Source organism: Humulus lupulus, chromosome 3 (genome assembly GCF_963169125.1).
Source record: "Humulus lupulus chromosome 3, drHumLupu1.1, whole genome shotgun sequence".
NCBI classification, from domain to species: domain Eukaryota; kingdom Viridiplantae; phylum Streptophyta; class Magnoliopsida; order Rosales; family Cannabaceae; genus Humulus; species Humulus lupulus.
The window spans coordinates 279,392,500-279,415,202 of NC_084795.1; the positions used below are offsets into that span (position 1 = coordinate 279,392,500).

The window sequence follows — 22,703 nt, forward strand, 5'->3', positions numbered from 1 at the left end:
TCGTTTGGCAAAGTTTTCCATGGAGCTGGTGCCCACTGATGGGACTAGGAGAGAGAGATTCCTTCAGGGGCTTCAGCCTAGATTAGCCCGTGATGTACATATCACCACTGTGGCTGGGGTTACTACCTATTGACAGGTGGTTGAGAAGGCACTCACAGCTGAGAGTGCAGAGAATAAGATCTAGCGTGATAGTGCAGCCAGAAAGGATTTCAGGAGGACAGGTCCTCCATTTGTGGGTTCTGGTAGGGGTGTAGGCCTCAGTGAGCAGAATAGGAAGGTTCTTGACACTTTCCTAATTCCAGATCCTGATAGGCAGCCCCGTGGTATTTCAATGGGTCGCTCAGGTGGTAGTGAAGCCTAGAAGACTCGTCCTGAATGCCCTAGATGCAAGAGGCGCCATTTGGGAGACTGTAGGGCAAATGCCTACTATTTTTGTGGAGCAGTAGGTCATTTTAAGAAATATTGCCCTCAGGCAAGAAAGGAAGAACCCAGGAAAGCGAACAGCTCGGCCCCAGCTCGAGTGTTTGCATTGACTCAAGCAAAAGCTGAAGCTTTTCCTTTAGTTGTTACAGATCAGCTTCTTAGTGCTGGAACCCCTTATAATGTATTGATTGATTCTGGTGCTACACATTCTTTTGTTGCTAGTAGTATTATTGATAGACTGTGTAGACCCTGTGATTTTTATGCTGTGGGGTTTGGAACTTTGTTACCCACTGGTGAGTTAGTGGTATCCAGGAGATGGGTTAGATCTTTGCTAGTGACAGTGGAGGGTAGAGAGTTATCAGTGGATTTGATAGAGTTAGTCATGACTGACTTCGACATGATATTGGGTATGGATTGGTTGGCAAAGTATGGGGCAACCATTGATTGCGGAAGGAAGATGGTCACCTTTGAGCCTGAAGGTGAGGATCCTTTTATGTTTGTTGGTGATGTGCATGGACCTTGCATACCTATGATTTCTGCATTGAGAGCTAGGGGTCTATTGCAAGGAGGTTGTGTTGGATTCTTAGCCAGTGTAGTTGATACCACTCAGGTCGTGCCAGTGAGACCAAAAGAGACCAGACTTGTTTGTGAATTCCTAGATGTATTTCCAGAAGATTTGCCAGGGTTGCCACCGCACAGAGAAATTGAGTTCGTTATAGAACTGTCACCAGGGACGGAGCCAGTGTCTAGAGCACCTTACAGAATGGCCCAGGCTGAGTTAAAAGAATTAAAAGTACTGATGCAAGAACTGTTGGATTTGGGTTTTATCAGACCTAGTTTCTCACCTTGGGGTGCGCCAGTTCTGTTTGTGAAGAAGAAGGATGGTTCTCTGAGAATGTGTATTGATTACAGAGAACTGAATAAGCTGACAATTAAGAATAAGTATCCTTTGCCAAGGATAGATGATCTGTTTGATCAGTTGCAAGGTAAAAAGGTATTCTCAAAGATTGACCTTCGTTCTGGTTATCATCAGTTGAGGGTCAAGGAGGGAGATATACCGAAGACTGCTTTTCGTACCAGGTATGGGCATTATAAGTTCTTGGTTATGTCTTTTGGATTGACTAATGCCCCTGCTGCTTTTATGGATCTGATGAACCGAGTGTTCAAGGATTATCTGGACCAGTTTGTGATCGTCTTCATCGATGATATTCTGGTATATTCTCAGACTGATTCAGGGCATGAGCAGCATCTGAGGTTGGTTCTACAGAGACTGAGGGAACACAGATTGTTTGCCAAATTCAAGAAGTGTGAGTTCTGGTTATCTCATGTATCTTTTCTTGGGAATATTTTCAGTAAGGAAGGGATTAAGGTAGATCCAACGAAGATTGAAGCGGTCAGAGATTGGCCAAGGCCAAAGAATGCTTCTGAAGTTAGAAGTTTCCTTGGATTGGCAGGCTATGATAGGCGTTTCATGGATGGGTTCTCAAAAATTGCTTCTGCGTTGACTGAGCTGACATGCAAGAGCCAGAAATTTGTGTGGTCAGATAAATGTGAGAACAACTTCCAGGAACTGAAGCAGAGATTGATTACAACTCCAATCCTGAGTCTTCCAACAGATCAGGACAAGTTTGTGATTTATTGTGATGTTTCTCATCAGGGTTTGGGCTGTGTTTTGATGCAGTCGGAGAAGGTAATTGCTTATGCTTCTCGTTAGTTGCAGAAGTATGAAAGGAGATATCCCACTTATGATTTAGAGTTGGCGGCAGTGGTCTTTGCTCTAAAGATATGGAGGCATTATCTCTATGGAGAGAAGTGTGAGATTTATACAGACCACAAGAGCCTGAAATACTTCTTCACCCAGAAAGACTTGAATATGAGACAAACGCGTTGGCTGGAGTTAGTAAAAGATTATGATTTTAAGATTTTGTATCATTCAGGACAGGAAAAGCCAACGTGGTAGCTGATGCTTTAAGCCGGAAGGGTCCAAGACAGATTTATGGTATGAAGCTGTTAGCCAGAGAGTTAGCAGACGATATGACCAGAGCTGGTATAGATTTGCTGGTGGGCCAGTTGGCTAATATTACGCTACAGTCTACGCTATTAGAGAGAATCAAGGAGGGTCAGCTGAGTGATCCACAGCTGATCAAGATCAGAGAGGATGTTCTAGCTGGAGCATCCAGAGATTATACAGTGTCTGAGTTAGGCTTGTTGAGATACAAAGAACGGATATGTGTTCCGCTGGACACTGCTTTGAGGCGAGAGATTCTGGATGAATCTCATACCACACCTTACTCTTTGCATCCAGGCACCACGAAGATGTATGAGGATATGAGATCGTTGTATTGGTGGCCGGGGATGAAGAGAAATGTAGTAGAGTATGTGGCTAAGTGCTTGATTTGTCAACAGTTCAAGGCTGAGCATCAGAGGCCAGCAGGGTTATTGCAGCCTCTGGATATCCCAAAGTGGAAGTGGGAAGACATCACGATGGATATCGTGGTAAGCTTACCCAGGACTGTTGGTCAGCATGATTCTATTTGGGTGGTAGTGGATCGCTACACCAAGTCAGCTCACTTCTTGATAGTGAGGACTACTTATACAGTTGACCAGTATGCAGATCTCTCTGATAGAGAGATCGTGCACCTCCATGGAGCACCGAGGTCGATCGTGTCGGATCGGGACCCTACTTTTACTTCCAAGTTCTGGGGAAGTTTGCAGAAGTCCATGGGGACACAAATGAAGTTCAGTACTGCTTATCATCCTCAGACAGATGGGCAATCTGAGAGGAGGATCCAAATTTTGGAAGACATGCTGTGGGCATGCGTGCTAGACTTTGGTGGATCTTGGAGTAAGTATCTGCCTTTGATAGAGTTCTCCTATAACAACAGTTATCAGTCTACCATTGGATTTGCACCTTATGAGATACTGTATGGTAGGAAATGCAGATCTCCCATTCATTGGGATGAGACAAGTGAAAGGAGATACTTATGTCCTGAGGTAGTTCAGAGGACCAGTGAGGCCATTGAGAAGATTAGAGCTCGGATGCTTACTTCTCAGAGTAGACAGAAGAGCTATGCAGATCCCAAGCGCAGGAACGTGGAGTTCCAAGTGGGAGACTATGTTTTCCTTAGAGTCTCGCCATGGAAACGGGTGAGAAGGTTTGGGAAGAAAGGCAAGTTGAGTCCTAGGTTTGTAGGTCCATTTGAGATCCTGGAGAGGGTTGGTCAAGTGTCTTACAGATTGGCTTTGCCTCCGGCATTTTCGGCCGTGCATAATGTATTTCATGTTTCAGCTCTTCGGAGGTATGTATCTGATGTGAATCATATTTTGAGCTATGAGAATCTGGAGCTTGAGCCAGATCTCTCCTTTGAGGAGCAGCTAGTCCAGATTCTTGACAAAAATGACAAACTCCTCAGGAATAAGACGATACCTTTGGTTAAGGTATTGTGGAGGAACAGCAAGGTCGAGGAAGCGACCTGGGAGCTGGAGTCAGATATGCAGAGTCAGTATCCCGAGCTGTTCAGGTAAATTTCAATGACGAAATTTCTGTAAGGAGGGGATATTTGTAATGCCCCGAATTCTCCGATGTGGTTTAATGGTGGGATTAGTAGGCCAGGAGGGTCATACTTGTTTAATTATGCCATTAGTTGATAATATGCATGTAAATGTGAATTATATTATAATATGATGTTATATGCATGCATGTGGGTCCATATTCTAATTATAGGGGTGTGATGGTAATTTGGTCCGTTGAGGGTATAATTGTATATTTCTATGCAAGTCGATGATAAATTGTAGACCACATTATAATGTGGGTTTGTTCGATCCGTTCGGCATGAGACGATCTTGGATTATTGATTAGCGGTCTAGTCATAACAGGTTTAAGTTCGGGGCTCGGGATGAGTCTCGGGGTGATTTTAATGATTAGAACATTGTCGGGAATTAAAGGGTAACGGGAAATGAATTATTGGTGTTTGAGATTATTGAGAATAGCGAGAATTGGAGAGCATTAATTATGATTAACGAGATAGGCGGAGAATACCAATTTTTCCCTTGGGAGCCTTTGGAAAACCTTATTTGACCTAGGGGTATTTTGGTCTTTTCACCCCTAGGATAGATATAAACCATTTTTGAGCTGTGAAAGAGGTAGAAAAATAGAGCTTCTTCAAGAGCCTTCCCGTACCATCATTTCATTTGAGATTTTTGAACCATTCTTGAGGATTCAAGCTTGGGAAGTAAGCCTTAGGATTTTGGGAGAGTGTTCCTCCATTGAAGAGCATCATAAGCTGAGCTTTGGGTAACCGCTAAGGAATCAAAGGTCGATCGTTCTTAGGAGTTGTTCTTATTATATTTCTCGCTCGAAACAGAGGTAAGAAAACTACACCCCATATGTGACATGCATGATTGTTCATGAGGCATATTGATTATGTAAATATGGACATGGATTGATTATTGAATGCTTAGCACATCTTGCTCACTTGTGCATGGTACTGACTAATTAGTAAGATTTGGCAAAGGCACCAGTATCAACTGTGAAGCTGGGACTTATTAGTCAAGTTCGGCAATGGTATTGGGCACTGGTCACATAGTGCTGACTCATAAGTCAGGATGGCCTTAGCGTGTTCAACGCAAGCCAATAAAGATTAGATCTAATCGACTTCTGCATTAATTGACTCAGAAGAGCGTTAATGCTGGACCGACCTCAAGTTCGATGAAAACTAAAAACGCTTGTGTGACTTACCCATCAGTCACTCATCTGTTAAGTTAGAGACTTACCCATCAGTCTCTCATCTGTTTAAGCTAGTGACTTACCTAGCAGTCACTCATCTGTTTAAGCTAGTGACTTACCTAGCAGTCTCTCATCTGTTCAAGCTAGTGACTTACCCAGCAGCCATTCATCTGTTTAAATTAATGACTTGCTTGTCAGTCACTCATTATGGTCTATTAGAACCTCAAGTGATATTCACTCATCTGTTTAAGAGCTATAAGCTCTGTGTGATTATAATGATAATCATTTGATAATGTTTATATGCATTACTGTGTTTTCTTGTTGGGCCTTGGCTCATGAGTGCTATGTGGTGCAGGTAAAGGGAAAGAAAAGCTCACCCATCCTTGAGTGGAGAGCTTAGGTGGTGATGTGTACGTATGCGGCCACTTGACAACCACTGCCAAGGAGTTCTCAGAGGAACTAGGGGGTTTACCCTATTTTTGCCGCTTAGGTCGGCGGGTTTGTAAACTTGAAATAGTAATAACCGTTTTTAGTTGTAAATAACTTGTAAATGTTTTTATGGGCCCATGAATAGTTTTATGTACTTAATACAATATATCATTTCCTTTTTGTTGGTTTTCCACCTTAGCCTGTTAATAACACTTAGATGCACGTTTGTAACCAAAGGACTCGGGTAGCGAGTCAAATTTCCCGTTCACCGTAACTGTTCTGGGGTAACCAGGGCGTTACACAACTTTGACTGACAATTCCGAACAATTGACGGCAAGTTGGGCGACACCGCTTGGTGGTTGAGGTCGCCAGAGCAAGCCGAATCTAATGAGTCGTCGCCAGAGCAAGCCGAATCTAATGAGTCGTCTCGTGTCAAAAATGGTGGTTGCCAGAGAGTGGGTCTTAGTGGTGGTGGTGTGTTGCTGTGGAGAGAAGAAAGAATGAAGAGAATAGAAAGAGAAAGGGAAGAGAGAGACAACACTTGGGGAAAGAGAAAGAAAAAGAAAAAAAAAAAAAAAAAAAGAGTCATTTGACTCTTTTCACTTAAGTGGGTCCCACTCATTAAAAATTATTATTTAAATTTTTTTTTCTGAGTCTTTACATTCTTCCCTCCTTAAATAACTTTTGTCCCGAAATTTTCAAAGTACAACCTCAAGTTGAAAATTAAACAAATGAGGATACTTCTCATACACCTCCGACTCTAACTCCCAAGTAGCCTCGTCTTCTCTATGGTTCATGAACTTGATAATTAAATTCATCATGTTTAAAAACACATATTATTTGCAAAAACAACCCCAAATGTTTAAAATAATAACCATTTAGTCCTCCTTGAAAAATTAACATTACAACTAAGTCCCTGATTGAAAATGTTGTCTCCATCCACTACAAAAAATCTTAGTATTAGTCACAATAAATTTTGTGACTAAAAACAAAAAAATTGTGACTAAAGAAAAATCAACTTACCTATGTCATCACTAAAAAGTCTGTGGCTAAAAGTATTAGCCACAAAAATCAAAATTTGTTGTCACTAAATGTATTTTTAATTACAACAAATTTTATTACTAAAAATAATAGGTTGTGACTAAAACTACATTAGTGATAACTTGTGATTAAGTATAACTTTTTAGTCACAAGTAATTTTTTGTTGCTACTAAATGTTGCTTTTAATCACACAAAATATATGTTGTGACTAAAAAATTGTCTCTAAATATTACCTTTATTTGTAGTGATCCATCCCTAAATTAAACATGAGCAAGCTAAAACAGAAAGAAAGAAAAAAATAAAAAGATAACCCCTTTGAAAAGATCCTCCAAATCAACCATCCAATCACCATGCAAATATATTAGAAATTTATTATAATTACCATTAATTACATAATAACTTATATTAATATTGCCTTTCATATTAACCATGCATGGTTCGTACTTCGTAAAAATTTACTCACTATTATCACTATAAGGGCTAATAAATTATATTTAATGCTTTCATAACATTAAATATTATAATTTTTATTTATTTATAGTCTCGTACTGATTATTAATTGTCTCTTTCTCTTTTTTTGGCTGCCAACTTATTATAGCTATTAAATATATTGACAATATAAAATAAGTTTATATATAAGCATAAAAGAACAACTATTTAAAAGCATTAATAATATTATTGCTAGCATATATTAGTAGTATTACAACAGCTATAAACCAACTAGCTAGTACCTACAAAGAAAATTGATCATACATGAAAGACCAACTATATATTTCAAATAAACTCCTCAATAATTTAAAATAATTATTAGCTGGACCAATCACGAAGTGACATGTGTTGGTCGAGTCATCATGTAACAGAGCTCAACTAACGGGGACTAACGAAATTACAGTTTTACTGACTTTGGGTACTTTACCCACTAAACAAAAGATTAGATCTATACTGGGTATTTTCCCCAAATATTTGGTATTTATGTCGCTATTATCCCTTACTTAAATACAGTTGTATTTAAATAAATGGTGACTCCGTCATCCGTACGTCCTAATTCTGTTAGCATACAACAACCTGTCTTGAACGAACATGTATAAACTAACCATGGTACACGACCAAGTGTTTATGTTAGCGAATTATAACCTTCTTGAGCGAACATGAGTAGAAGAATGTGACTAAACGAGCAAACTCCTTCTGTAGCGCTTGGTAATTTGCTTCGTGAAAATAAGAATGCAATTAGTTTTGTTCATCCTCCCTTCAAATGATTTAGCTAGCAAGTCCAAAATAGGTATAGCAATTATATGATTTTTCTTTGTTTATTTATTTAAGGTTAGTTTGTGCTTGTATGCTAAGCCATTGGATTAACATTTGGCCAAAACCACTCTTTCCATATCTCTCTATGATCACATGTGACACTTAAGTCCATTGTTTTTGGTTCACAATATGATCATTATTTGTATTGAAGAAGACAATCCCCCAGATAAAATAAAACAACTATTGTTTATAAATCAAATACTATATGCCCATGATCATGAAAATAAATAATTACTTAAAACCGAAATGTGCCAATAATATATAAACCTTTTATTAGGCAGCCATAACCGTGCGCCAGTTCTCTTGGTTTATTATATATTTAACACATTTACTTATTATTGAATTAAGCAAAAGCAAAAGCACAACCACAACAAGGGACACACATATAAATTTCCATATATTCAACGACCTTTTTTGATTATGTTGTCAATAGCTTGAAGCGACTGAATGGCAGACTGAATGTAGTAGCTAAGAGCCCCAACGATAGGACCAAGTGGATCAGCAGCGAGTTCTTGCTTGACATCGTCATCCGCAGTTGGCAATGGCTTGGTGGGATCCTCATCAAATGCCTTGGCTTGCTCAAGGTATGTGTCCATACGTGGTGTAGCAAACAAACGCAGCTTCTCAACATCTCCTCTTGAGGCAAAACGTTGGCGATCATGAGATGTCTCGGAAGAGAGTGCGAAAGGGCGTCCTTGCTTTTCATACATCTGTTGTGATTTCATCAGTCTCAGCAGCTGTTGTAGCTCATTTCTCAACATCTCAATCAATGAACTATTAGGGCTTGTCTCATCAACTTCAACATCATCAAGCATGTTTTGGGCATCAACCAGCTTGTCTTGAGCCTCCTCCAGCTTCTTGTCATCAGCCATGGTTCTTGCTTCTTTTATCATATTCGCAGTTAGGAGACGCTTCTCTTCCACCACCACCTCTTCCTTCTCTGCCTCCGCCGTTGTTCCCGTGCGGGTTATGGTAGCCACTAGAGGATTCGCGAAAAATAGTTTCCCTGCAGTGCTGCTGCACAAATATACATATCCAAAAATTACATATAGCATTGTAATTTTTTTTTTTTTTAAATTGAAAAATACTAACAACAGTTTGTATCAATTTGCTTTTTACAATTTTCTATTTAATGTGTAAATGATATATTGGACAATTTTTGTATAGGGCTTCACTTAAAGCCTTATCGGTGGAGCTCACAGTGTTATCGACCTTTGACCAATTTTTGATGAGATTTTTTTTTATGACCGTGTATATTGTAGTTATTTAGAACATCGGTGCGATTTTATTAGAAAATTCTGAATAGTTTACAGTACCGAAAACTAGGTTTAAATATATTGTTGTACGTGTGACTAATTTTTTTATGCACATGGAAAACATGTTTGAGCTTAGTTTTCAGTACTATAAACTATGTGGAATTTTCTAAATTTACAAAATGCTCTAATAACTGCAATATACATGGTCATAAAAAAAATCACACACCGAAAACTGTTAACGGATCAAGAACGCTGAAATGTCTCACCAATAGGGCAAAGCCCTTTATAAGAAATTCCCTAAATATATATATATATGAAATATCTATGAGGATGTTAACATTTACGAACCTGTAAGTGTAATCGATTTGTAGAACATCTGCCCCTGCTCGTTTATCAACAGCAGGAAGAACAAGGTCCACTATGACCTTACGTACCTCCTTGTCATAAAGATCACCAAATGAAATAGTTACAGAGCCAGCATCAACGTCCTTGGATTGGGGGTAGTTTCCAGCAGACACTTTCTCAATAGTTGATTCAGATTCAACTTGTGTGACAGTTAGCTTTAAGTCTTGCACAACCACAGTCAAAAGCCCAGCCAAACACTGGGAAAACGCAATGCTCAAGTTGTCTTGGTTTTGAACATCTGAGAATGTTCCTCCTGTGCTGTTGTCTGCAACAGCCTTGAGCACCTATTTACATATAGAGATATAGACAGAAACCAAAAACAAGTCAACAGTTTACAACTTTTGCAATATCTACCAAATACTATATCTACGTACGTACAGTTGGATCATGGTCTGCGCCAAAACCAAATGTGTAAACAGGCACATTTCCGATCTTAACTTGGGCAGCATCACCACCAGCATTTTGTTGGCCATCGGACATGAGTATGATACCAGCCACACGACCACTAGAGAGAGTGCGGTCATTGATGATTTTCAAGCCAGTTTGAAGGCCAGCAGTGATGTTGGTGCCGCCGTTGGCCTTTAAACCAGTGACTATATTCTCAATATCAGATTGAGCACTCTCACTAATCTGGCGCAGTGGACACAACCTCTTCGAATTAGCCTCGAATGTCACAACTGACAGACGATCAATTGGGCTGAGTTTCTTGATGACGAATTGCATGGCAATCTTCATCTTTTCTAGCTTTTCACCAGTCATGCTCCCACTCACATCTAAAACAGTCACAAGATCAACTCCTGATCTATCATTTCCGAGACCTGACCCTGTCAGCTCCAACAACACCTTGAATTTGGTTTCTTCTAGTGGTGCCTCTGTCTTGTTGATGATGGACAACTTTGTCTTGCCTGCTACAAATGGTGTTGGTTTTTCTCCTGCCAAATTCAAATATATTTATTCAATTTGGTAGTTGTGAAATATATTATGTCAACTTAATTGATATGTGAAATTAATCATAATGTTTTTTTATTCCAAATTTGTCATTGAAAAAATTGAATGAAATAAATTAACACAAACCTGATACATCTGGGTTTGCAACAATCGGCTCATCATCATTGAAGCTCATTTTGCCAGGAAGACTAATATACACCAATCCAATTCATGCACAAAAAAATTACTAAAGCAAATTAAACTCCACTACATGAGTAATGAAACAAAATCTTAAGAATTTAAGTAATTCTGAAGATTTTTCCTTTATAGTTTATTAGAAAGTTAACTAATCCAATATTAAATTTTAGACATTGTAATTGAACCATTCAGTATTGATTCTAACAATGACTACATCTATTTTTTATCCGGAGATTTGTTCATTCCAGTGACCAATAATGAACATAATAATTTAATTTAAACTTTGTAGCGTAAATTAATATTATAATGCAAAATTCATTATCCTATAATTAATAAGGAAATATACAAATTTCCTCCCTTGTGCTTTAACTTGATTCCACTTTGTACCTTCTGTTTACAAAAATTATTATAAGACCCCATTAATTAAAATTGTAGAAAAAAAGGTCCCCAATCTACGAATTTTGCAAGGCCGGCTCAATTATAGGGAAGGCCTTGAGCCATTTTTTTTTCAAAAGCTAATAAAAGAATTATAAAAATAAAAAAATTACAGTAATTTAATTAGAATATTAATTGCTGAATAAAAATGTATTTTTTTTCAACACAATCACATGTTTATGAAATAGATATAATTAATATGTCATTAATATTTGACTAATCTTAGGAATATATATAAAAACCTTGATTGATTAATGGTTTAAGAATTTGCTTTTTCTATTCTATTAGTGTTTGTTTCTTTTAATATGTATATTAGTTTTGTTTAATTAATTTTTATTTTAGAGTTACATTGATTTTTTAAGTTTTTTTATGGGTTGTTATATATTATTTTCCAATTAGTGTATATGTTTTTTGTAGTATGATATATTATTTTTCTATGATATTTCGTTTCTATCTTATTATACATAATTGTAATATATAATTTTGTATCATGATATATATATACATTTTAATGGTAATTTTGTTAGCACAGTACATACATTTTTTAGTAATAATTTTGTAAGTTTTGTTGGTATATTATTTTTCAACTCAATATATATATATATATTTTGTGGTGTGTTATATCATTCAACAACCCATAAAAAATAAAAAAAATCAAGATAACTTTAAAATAAGAACTAATTAAACAAAATTAATATACATATACCATAATGTTAAAATATTTAGAATAAAATAGTAATTTACTAAATGACATATTTGGTAATATGTAATAAAAAAAAGTGGTTAGGCTATTTTACTACAAATTTAATAATATAGACATTTACTTACTTTCATACCCCATTAAAGTCATTTTGCACTATGCTTCTTTTTTAAAGACCAAAAATCCCTCAGGATTATACAACTTTAATCTCCTGTATTTGAGCTAAATTCCACTTTGGACTCTCTGTTCTTAAAAATTGTTATAAAGTCCCCTGTTTATTAAAATGGTAAAAAAAAGTCCCATGTTTTTGTAAAGACAAAAATGTCCTCATTTTAACCATTTTCTCACTTTAATTATTTGTTTCACTTTCTTTATTTTTAAAACAAATTAAAATAATTAAAACATAAATATAACATAACAATTATTTCTTAAATTTTTTTTTAAAAATTACTGTTCCAACCTTTTCCCATTTGTTAAAATCCTTTCGAGAATATATATATATATATATATATAAAGTACTTTTTGAATTAAAAAATGATTAAAAATATATTTAGGATATATTTTAATTAATATAACATAACAATTAAAACTTAAATTTGTACTTAACAATAATACCACCCTATAAATATATAAATAAACATAAATATATGCTCAACTAAAACAAAGAGATTTTTTCAAATTAAAATAAATCTTATATTACAAAAATATAGTCTTCTAAAAATATACCTCCCATATATACTCACCATTCAATTACACATATACTTATACGGTGAAAAGGTAATAAAAACGTTAAAAAAAAATTAACAGTAACTATAAAATAGTTAAAAAAAAATTTAACTTACTGTACTAGATGTAAAGTTTTCCAAAAATAATGTGTTCATGAAATGATGAAACCAAATAGTCAGCCACTATAGAAAAGAAGTATATGAGTTCATCATATATATCTATATATATATATATATGTATAACCAAACTGAACTTGTGTATATATATATATATAATGTAACAACCAAAGCCATAATAAAAATTTAAGATTCAAAGAAGTGTTGGGTATGAAAATAAGTCCTTACATTGGATGAAGCCTTCCCTATTCTCCTCCTCCTCCTGCTGCTTCTGACTAAAGAACTCCAAGCACTCCTCCTGCTGCTTCTGACTAAAGAACTCCAAGCAATTGTGTTGTGTTTGGTTTAACTGAGGAATAAGAGGTGACCCAGCCAAACAACAGACTCACCTATACTAGTACACAATAGCTAACTCATCACCAGTACTCTTAGTTAACATAAACCAAGGTTAATTAACCCCGACTCTAGTTAAATAGCTAACTCGAGTTAGATGACCACCTAAACTCCAGCCCACAAAAACTTGTAAAAAAATAATAAGTTCTTATTTTCCTTGATATGACTATGTGCATGAGTTTACTCGTGCTCACATTATGTGCATGAGTTAGTTAGATAGCTAAGTTGATTTATTTATATCGGTATATACTTATTTGGTATTTTATATTTTATTGAAATTTAGATTTGATATTTTATGTTTTCAATAATTTTGATATAGTATTTTGTAATTTGAAATCGTACATACTTGATATCCTTGACTCAAATTTGATTAGTAATATTTTTATCAATATGATTAAATTGCTCTTAATTATATGTAATTAAGTATTAAATTTGAATTTAAAATCTATATAATTAAAAATAATTTTATCATATTTATAAAATCTTATTTATGAAATTTGGTAAGTATATATAATTTTAAATTACACAATACCAAAAAAATAGTAACAGAGCAGAGCCAGATTTTGACTAGAAAGGAGACTTTCAATATATTTGTAATTTTAATAAGAATTTTTATATTATTTTCTATAATTATATTAAAATTTTTAATTAAAATTTTTAAGTAAAATAAATTGAGGTGGAGCTGGGGCACTCGTACTATCCTTAAAATAAATTTTAATAAGAATATTATTGAAAATATATAATATCATGATTGTATTTTATCGTCTTTATAAGGAAATATTGATCTTTGACCTTTTTTTCTTTTTTTGGCATTAAATAATAAAACAAAATGTGGGGCAAATATCAAGGCTTTCGTCACATGGCTACTTTTAAAAAAAAATAAAAAATAAACAACTAATAATTTTAGGATATCTTTATTTGGCACTTTATTTCTATCAACTTATTTTGTCCTTTAATATAATTGTAACTTTCCATTTCAGGCACGTTCTAATAACGAATGAATAATTGAATCTTATCCGGAAAATCCAATCTGACAGTGACGTATATTTTAGGCATTTAATTATTACCCCTATATTTATATTTATAATTATATAAGGAATTATATTAATTTACAACACATAAATATATAAATATGTCTTAAATTAAATTCAACTTAATCTATACTAGAACTATATTCTACATATTTACGATATCAGTTTTGAATTGTATACTTTTTTTATAAAATATTTATAAAAATTAAATTATGTACTTCATTATCATTTATTATAAACTGAAAATTAAACTTTTTAAAATTATAAATTTGAAATTTTCTTAATAAATAAAAATATAAAGATTTATATAAATACATTCTCATATATAAATTTATAAAAATTTAATTGATAAGTACAATAAACATATTTTTACACTGTATGACTTTTTTTTTTATTGTTGTATGGTTATATAATTTTTTAGATATTAGAAAGATCAAATTTAAATGAAAAAATAAAGTTTTAATTTTATTAGAAATGAGGTACATTAACAAAGTTTAAAGCTTTATAAATAGAATTAAAGATTTAAAATGGTATATTTATTAAGTCATATTACTTAAAAATAAATGTATAATAATATTTTCTTAAATAACTAAGAAGTGTATTTATATATTTATAATGTGTAAATATAATTCCCTATAATTATATGCCAGTTTTTTTTAATTGAAATTACCTATTATACCCCTTTGTTTTCTTTCCACTCGAGACATACCTCTCACTTAAGCATTGGTGGCCATAATAATGGTGGTCAAGATGGTTCATGAGGTTGTAAGAGAAGTGGTAGAGTGTGTGGAATATGAAGTGTAATAAGAAGATGAAAATTTGGTAATAAGTTTACTTCTAAAAGTTGGTAAAAATTAATTAAATAATTTTTGCAGTCATTTTTTAATTAATTATCAGTAAAAATGGGCATTTATATCAAGTTTTTCCTTTTTATTTGTTAAAAAGTTTATAGAGGAGCAACATTCTAATTTTAACTTTTTTTTACATTATATTTAGAGTAAAAATATAAATGAAAAAAAAAATGAGGGAAGGCTTGATTAACTCAAAAACCACAATGTGATTTCGTTGTTGCATAAGAACTATGATATAACAACATCTAGCATACCACCAAATCACACTCTGTCTCAGACTTGGTTACAGCAAAGCCTATCTCAGATCAGACTGTTTAAAAGCGTATCAAGGAAGACATAATTAGTTTGGGCAATAAGCTTAGTATTGTGTCAATAAAGCATTGTAATCACTCAAATATTAGTATAGCTTATTCTAGCTCAGCTAGCCCTCTCTATGGAGGCGCCCAAAGTTTGGTTGTCAAGTCTGCCTGTTTGTCTCTAACCTTAATTCTTGATCTTCTTTTGTATGTTTGATTGGCTATGTTTGCCTTAATGAAATCTATTTTTTCACTCAAAAAAAATATAGACTTTCCATTCCATTGTTATTAGGTCATCTCCAACCGAGCATCATAAATAAGTTTAAGAAGGGGACAGAGATCCTAACTAGGGCTATTCTTCGTGGACTAGGCTTTCGTTTTTCCATAATAAGACATCATAACGCCTAGAGATACAGGTACGACAATTCTCTCTCCAGTCGAGCACCGTGTAGTTGGCATATATGCAGTGCTAGATACAGTGCATTGTAGTTGCGACATCCCATTACTTTTTTTTAAGTATTATAATATTATATTTTATAATGTTTAAATATATATTTATATATTATTATTTAAGTTAATAAAGTTTAGAAATTGGTTTATTTTGTGTGGGTTTATTTTGAGTGGGTTAAATTGTGAATAAAAGTGTTATTAAATTTTTCTTAATTACAATTTAATTAAATTTTTGTATAATTTTTTATGCATAATGATAATAGAAGATAAACGTGATGTTAATGCATCAATTATTGAAGAGCGAGTCGAAGTGCCAAGTCCAGAAGTTGAGATGGTGGGCGATTATAATGCTCGATTTCAAGAATTCCTTGCTAGACATAGAAAAATTACGGATAAGCAAGCTCACATTGAACTTCGAAATGCATTAATTGAGCACCTGTGTGACGAATATACTAACTTGGAGAATTAGTATAATCTCATTAATATTTTCAAGTTGAGATGGTGGGCGATGATATTTGTATATATCTCATGCCCCTCGTTGTCACCGTCATTTCGTCTGTTTCAAAGAAGAAGAAAAAAGGCAGAAACAAAACCCATTTATGAAATTCTCCTCAAAATCAAATCTCTCCCCAAATAAATCTCTCATTTTCTAAATCTAACCCGAAATCTAAACCCTAAAATCAAATCCCTCCACTCCACCCCCCCCCCCCCCCAAAAAATCCAAACCTCTTTATCTTTCTTCATTTCTCGCCATCACGTACACCATCGCCACTGTCGGACCACCACCACCACCACTATCGAAGTCGTCGGAGCACCACCACCCACCGAGAGGTAGTTTTTTTTCCCGTTATATGTATTTAGTTTTTTTTTATTTATCTATAGTGATATACAGTGTGTGTATATATACCGTTTATATATATATATATATCTCTTCCATATAATAAGTGTGTAGATAATGGAAATTCTTGGTTTTGACGGTTTTTTATTTTTTTGATGTTAACTTTAACGGAATATTCTTATATTTAACAAAATATTATTTTATTTAACGGTAGTTTGTAAATACTTGAACTTAAATAAAATAAAATAAATAATTAAACAAATTAAAATATGATATTTTTGAGATATTTTACAATGATAATTATTTAAAACTGATAAATAATTAAACAAATTAAAATAGGATATTTTTGAGATATTATAAATAATTAAACAAATTAAAATAAGATATTTTACAATGACAATTATTTAAAAATAATAAAATTATATGTTTTATAACTTAAATAAAATTTAATTAAACTTAAACTCACTTATTAAATAATATCATATTAAACATATAATATAATCTACTATTAATTAGCAACAAATTACTTTTTTAAAACATATAATATAAAATCTCTTGTTATCACTCCCAAATTCAAAAACTAGAACAAATATAAACTTAAACAAAAATAAATAAATTATTTAATTAAAATAAGATATTTATTTGAAATTTATATGACATTAATATAAATTTAATAAAAATAATTTATAAATTCTATAAATAAAACTAAGCAAACGTGCATATAAACTTAAATTTAAGTTATAAAACATATAATTTTATTATTTTTAAATAATTGTCATTGTAAAATATCTTATTTTAATTTGTTTAATTATTTATAATATCTCAAAAACTATAACAAATATAAACTTAAACAAAAATAAATAAATTATTTAATTAAAATAAGATATTTATTTGAAATTTATATGACATTAATATAAATTTAATAAAAATAATTTATAAATTCTATAAATAAAACTAAGCAAACGTGCATATTGCACGTTATTTGTATCTAGTATATATATATATGTGTGTGTTTAGTTCTTTTATGTGCCTATATATATTTATATTTTTTTTCTTTAATAAATATATATATATATATTATTGTGTGTGTCGTGTGTATGTAATTTGTTTATGTTCATTTTTTGTTTATAAATATATGTTTATATAATGTGTGTGCCGAAATATAATGTGTATATATATTATGTATATATAATTTTTTATATAAATATATATTATGTGTGTGCCGAGTGTATATTTACATTTCTTGTTTTTTATTTATTTAATTATTTTTATAACAATGTATATTATGTTTGTGTGCCGAGTGTATATCTACATTTTTTGTTTTTTATTTATTTAATTATTTTTATAACAATGTATATTATGTTTGTGGAGAAATTGAAGGAGTATCTCTTGGAATTTTAGTGACTGTATTTCTAATTTTGTGGCATTAATATATTTATTTTTTTTATTATGTTGTTTTAATTAATTTAATTAATATGTGAATTTGTGTAGAAAGTAAAATGTGTTTAGTGATATTTATATATGTGTGTAGAATATAACATATTGTAAATATGTGTATAAAATTGTATGATGTGTTAGTGTTTGAATTTGATTAATAATATGTATACTGTGAATGCCCTGAGAATTTTTCTGAATGTGATTTGCAGGGTTTTAAATTTTTTGGATCTGTCAGAATATAGTCATTATATTTCCGAAATTTTATTATAAATTTTGAGTTTATCATTATTAATTAATTAAATTAAGAAATATATTAAGAATTAAATTAAGTTTTAAAAATTATAAAATAATGAATAAATGTAATATTTTATTAAAATTATATTAAATTTGGTGATATCAACAAAAATTAATTTTATACTCATATATTTAATAATTAAATTTAGAAATGAGATAAACCTTATAAAATTTGTCAATTTTTTTGTAATATCATAAGACTTTATTAGACATCATAGTTAGGATAAATTGTTATAAAATTAATTAATGATAAATAATTATTTAACTTTGAGTTTATCATTATTAATAATTAAATTAAGAAATATATTAAGAGTTATATTAAGCTTTAGATAATTTTATAAGATTTTATAAGATATCATAAAATAACTAGTGTTAAAAAAATATTTCATTTTTGTTGCTTTCCTTTGGTGATAAAATTTGATCACCAAAGATAGGATAATTTTTTATATATATTATCACCTAGTCATAATTTTTTCTTAATTATTTATAATAGCGAAAAGTCTTAGACCTGTTCGGAGAGGCTTAGTCGGTAAGGACTCTTAAATATGCTTCTCTGAATTATCCAGGACGATATGTGTCCGCATGGATAATTTGGATTTGTTGTGTACCTATAATTTGATTTATTACTCATTTTATTGTTTCGTTAGTAGAGATTTCATTATGTGTCTCCTTATTTGTTCTCGTAAGTGGGCATACTTAATTTTAGTATGCGCACTTATGAGAACCATAGGGAGGTGCTGCCAAAATTTTTACATGAATGAAATAATTTTAAGAGCGTATATTAAATTATATGTATACTACAAATTTGAATGGGATATGTTCTTTACCCTTTTAGAAGTGGATTGAAAATGTGGATTAGAGCACACACATAGTCAATAATATTTCATTATTGTTTATTCTTGTATCGTAGATGTCGATCGGTAAGAGTTGGACAACATTAAGACATCGTAACTGTGATGCTTATTGGAACAGTCTCCAAGCCTTCTTGAAAATGGCAAAAGAACACGTAGACTGAGATAGGAGAATTAAATGTCTGTGAGGTGCCTGAATGTTAAAGTTCAAACTATAAATATGGTGGAGGCTCATGTCTTTGACAAGGGTTTTCAGCAGTTGTATCAATAGTGGGTTTACCACAATGAGGTGGAAGCTAGTGTTCCCAATGAGGTAGTTGAGGAGAATGAAGATGTAGAAGAGATGGCTGACGTCGTTGACGATTTCATCTTACCGACAAATGCAGACGAAGCAGATGGCGTGTGTTGCAGTCGAATGGGATAATATTATGACGAGTTCTTCGAAGGGATTGAGGCTGAGTTGTATTCGAGTTATGATTGGATATCATCCTTAAACATTTTTACGAAGTTGATGCATTTGAAAGTAACATTTTGCTCACAAATGTATAAGTTGTTGGGGGTGAGCACGTTGCTTTTGTCTGCCTCGTGGGCACCCAAATTAAAACGAAGGTTCCCAGATATTTTGATTCATGGGAATCAGTGCCTCAACATTACAAGGACCAAGTCATTGGCATGATCAAGGTAATAAAATTTTTAAATTTGTCTTTAATAGTATATATATTATTAATATGTTTATTTTTCTTAGTGGTATTATCAAATAGATGGCTGTGAGGATTTCTCAAAGTGTATAGATATAGATCGAGAGATGAAAGATCGATATCATCATAGGAAACACAATAAGACACGAACACTTTGAGAAATACTACAAAGGACCAGAGGATTGAGACAATGTTCTAGACAACCCAACCAAGAATGTTAACAATGAGGAGTGAAAGCAGATCTGTCAGTTATTTACAAGTTCGAAATTTATTTCCCTAAAGAACAAGGAAAATCAGAAGAACTATAAGTATTCTACAACGCAGGGTACAAAATCGTTGGCGATCATCTGTCATGAAAGAATAAGTGAAAGTTAAAATGTTATCGAAATTATTTTCTTTTAAATTATATGTTCTCTAACATTTGGGTTATACTTTTTAGGCGAACCCGAACCTTATTAAGTCATGGAAGGAATACCACTGGAAGAAAACAACTAATGATTTTGTAAACGACGATGTTCGCCAAGATTATGTAAGTTTAAATTATGTTTTATAATATTCATAGAGTTATCCTTATTGTTAGTGTCTTTAATGTTTTCTGAAAACATGAAAAATTGAAGGGTGATTTTGAGTTACAAACTCAATAAGCACCCGATGTCGCTTCCAATGATGATAACTCGACAAAAGTTGATCAGGTGGAGGTGCTACAAAAAGTACTGGGCCAAAGGCGTAGACACGAGCGAGGAGTGAGCTGCAAATTGAATAGGTCAAGGTCATCATATACGTAATTAGTTTTTAACAATAGTTTTCTAAACAGATAAGAGCATCTCTAATGGAGTGCCATAAAAGTGATGTATAGCAATTTTTTAGCTCATCTTTATAAAATTGAACTCCAATAGTGGTTTAAAATATGTGCCAAATTTGACACAAAATAAAACATGAGCCAAATTTGGCCCGCATAGCCCACAATAAATATCACATTTTTTAATTACTTCTTTGTCACTCATTAATACAAATTATTAATTTTTTAATTCTTAATATATCTTTTAATAAAAAAAAATTAATTATTTTCGTATATTTTCAATAAACATTAATAGTTATATTGACTTTTTTTTTAGCTAGTTTGCACCTTATGCATTGGAGTACAAATGCAAAAAGTGAGCCAAATATATTATTGACACATATTTTGGGTCAAATTTGTTACAAATTATACACCATCCATTGGAGATGGTCTAATTGACCAAAATACACGTGGTTCAAATAATCAATCTATTCATATTTTTAACATTTTGACAAAACACGAGATCCACAAGTTAATTTTAAAAAATAGATGGTCCAAATGAGTAATTGGTTAAATACAAGATTCAAAATGGTGTGAACTAACGAGTGTCGTATGCCGTATCAAATTTAAATATTTATTTTATCAATCACTCATACCAACTAATTCAGTATAGCAGTAAATAAAGGTCGAACCCACGAAGACTGTGATCAAATTATTATTCAAAATAAGAACTAAACAGAAATTAGATAGGGGCTTTAGTTTTAAAAACAGAAAACATAAAATGAAATGATGATAAAAAATTAAATAGCTAAATATAAAACGATATTAAAGAAATAGTCAATAATTACTCTTTACTTTCGACAATCAATTTATAAATATTTATAAATATGAAGATTGCTAATGAAACTCTCTATTGCACTCTCTTTTACACTCTCATTCATCCATACATGACACGTGGATATTATTCAATTTTTTTATTTTTAAAATATTTTTTCAAATAATTAGTGGAATTCACATGTTATTCATTGATTTAAGAGAATACAAAAGAGAGTGTAGCATAAAACGTATTTAGCATTTCTCTAAATTTATCTAATTCATAATGTGAGCACTTTTTATTAACCGTTGTAATAGGGAATTCCCTTAATTAATTTCTATCGATGTCTAGTGGAGAGATGTGAAGTCAATGTTTTGAATAAAACGACTTTATAGTCACTGTTGTTCAAATTTAGGTATAATGCTATTTTAAATTTGGAAAGGGCTTTACACTCTTTTTTTTATAATTTAATTTCCAACCAAAACTTAATTGGCATTTATAATCTCAAATAAATTATTTACATTCATTTTTGGTTGGAACTTTATTAAGTCTTCTATCCAACCATCTACCGTTCCAACCTAAAATTTATTGGCATTTATAATCTTTGACAAATGTGTCATATAATCACTTTCACGACTAGCTATATTATACTATTAGTCCATAATTGCTCCTACCAAACTTTATTTATGATATAACTACATTTATCTTATTTAATAATTATTTAAATTAAATAAATAACTGCATTGTAAGTTTGTAATTGATATACTGGAGTTATATGATGATTGAGATGATACAGCCAGGGTCGCCCTCAATAAAGTTGGACTCTAAGAAATATTAAAGATTAGAGACTCTTTGTTTTAAGAAATTTTTAAATGTTTATAGTATTTTTTAAAAGAATTTTTTAAAAAAATGGACCTTAGGCGTGGGTCTAGCCCGCCTTAGCTCAGTCCTGGATACACCTTGCACACAAATGATGTGTGTAAAAAATACATGGACAAATCTAGTTGGCTGATAGCATACTCCATAACAATAAATTTAGATAGTATAGTAATAGATTTATATTTTTTTAACAAAAATTTAAATAATTATATATTTGTAAAAATTATTAAAAACAAAATACTATAAATATATAAACAATAAGTAAAATATAAGATTACATATAAAAGTTAATTAAAAAAATTCACCAAAAGCATAATGATGAAGATGTGGACGTATTTAAAAAAAATTGAAAAAACAAATTTACTAAAAATAATAGGGGCAGCTAACCGGCAGTGAGTAGAAATGT

General features: G+C 32.1%; 1 protein-coding gene across 1 annotated transcript; it reads right to left on the bottom strand.

Moving 5' to 3' along the window:
• Positions 1-8,173: 8,173 nt before the first annotated feature.
• On the bottom strand, positions 8,174-13,062 carry LOC133824562 (uncharacterized). The gene is made up of 5 exons (XM_062257482.1): positions 12,916-13,062; positions 10,660-10,721; positions 9,964-10,517; positions 9,529-9,869; positions 8,174-8,941 (listed from the first exon to the last, which is right to left on the bottom strand). Exons 2-5 carry the CDS (start codon positions 10,706-10,708, stop codon positions 8,326-8,328), a joined length of 1,560 nt encoding a protein of 519 aa, XP_062113466.1. The 5' UTR covers positions 10,709-10,721; positions 12,916-13,062; the 3' UTR covers positions 8,174-8,325.
• Positions 13,063-22,703: the final 9,641 nt, after the last annotated feature.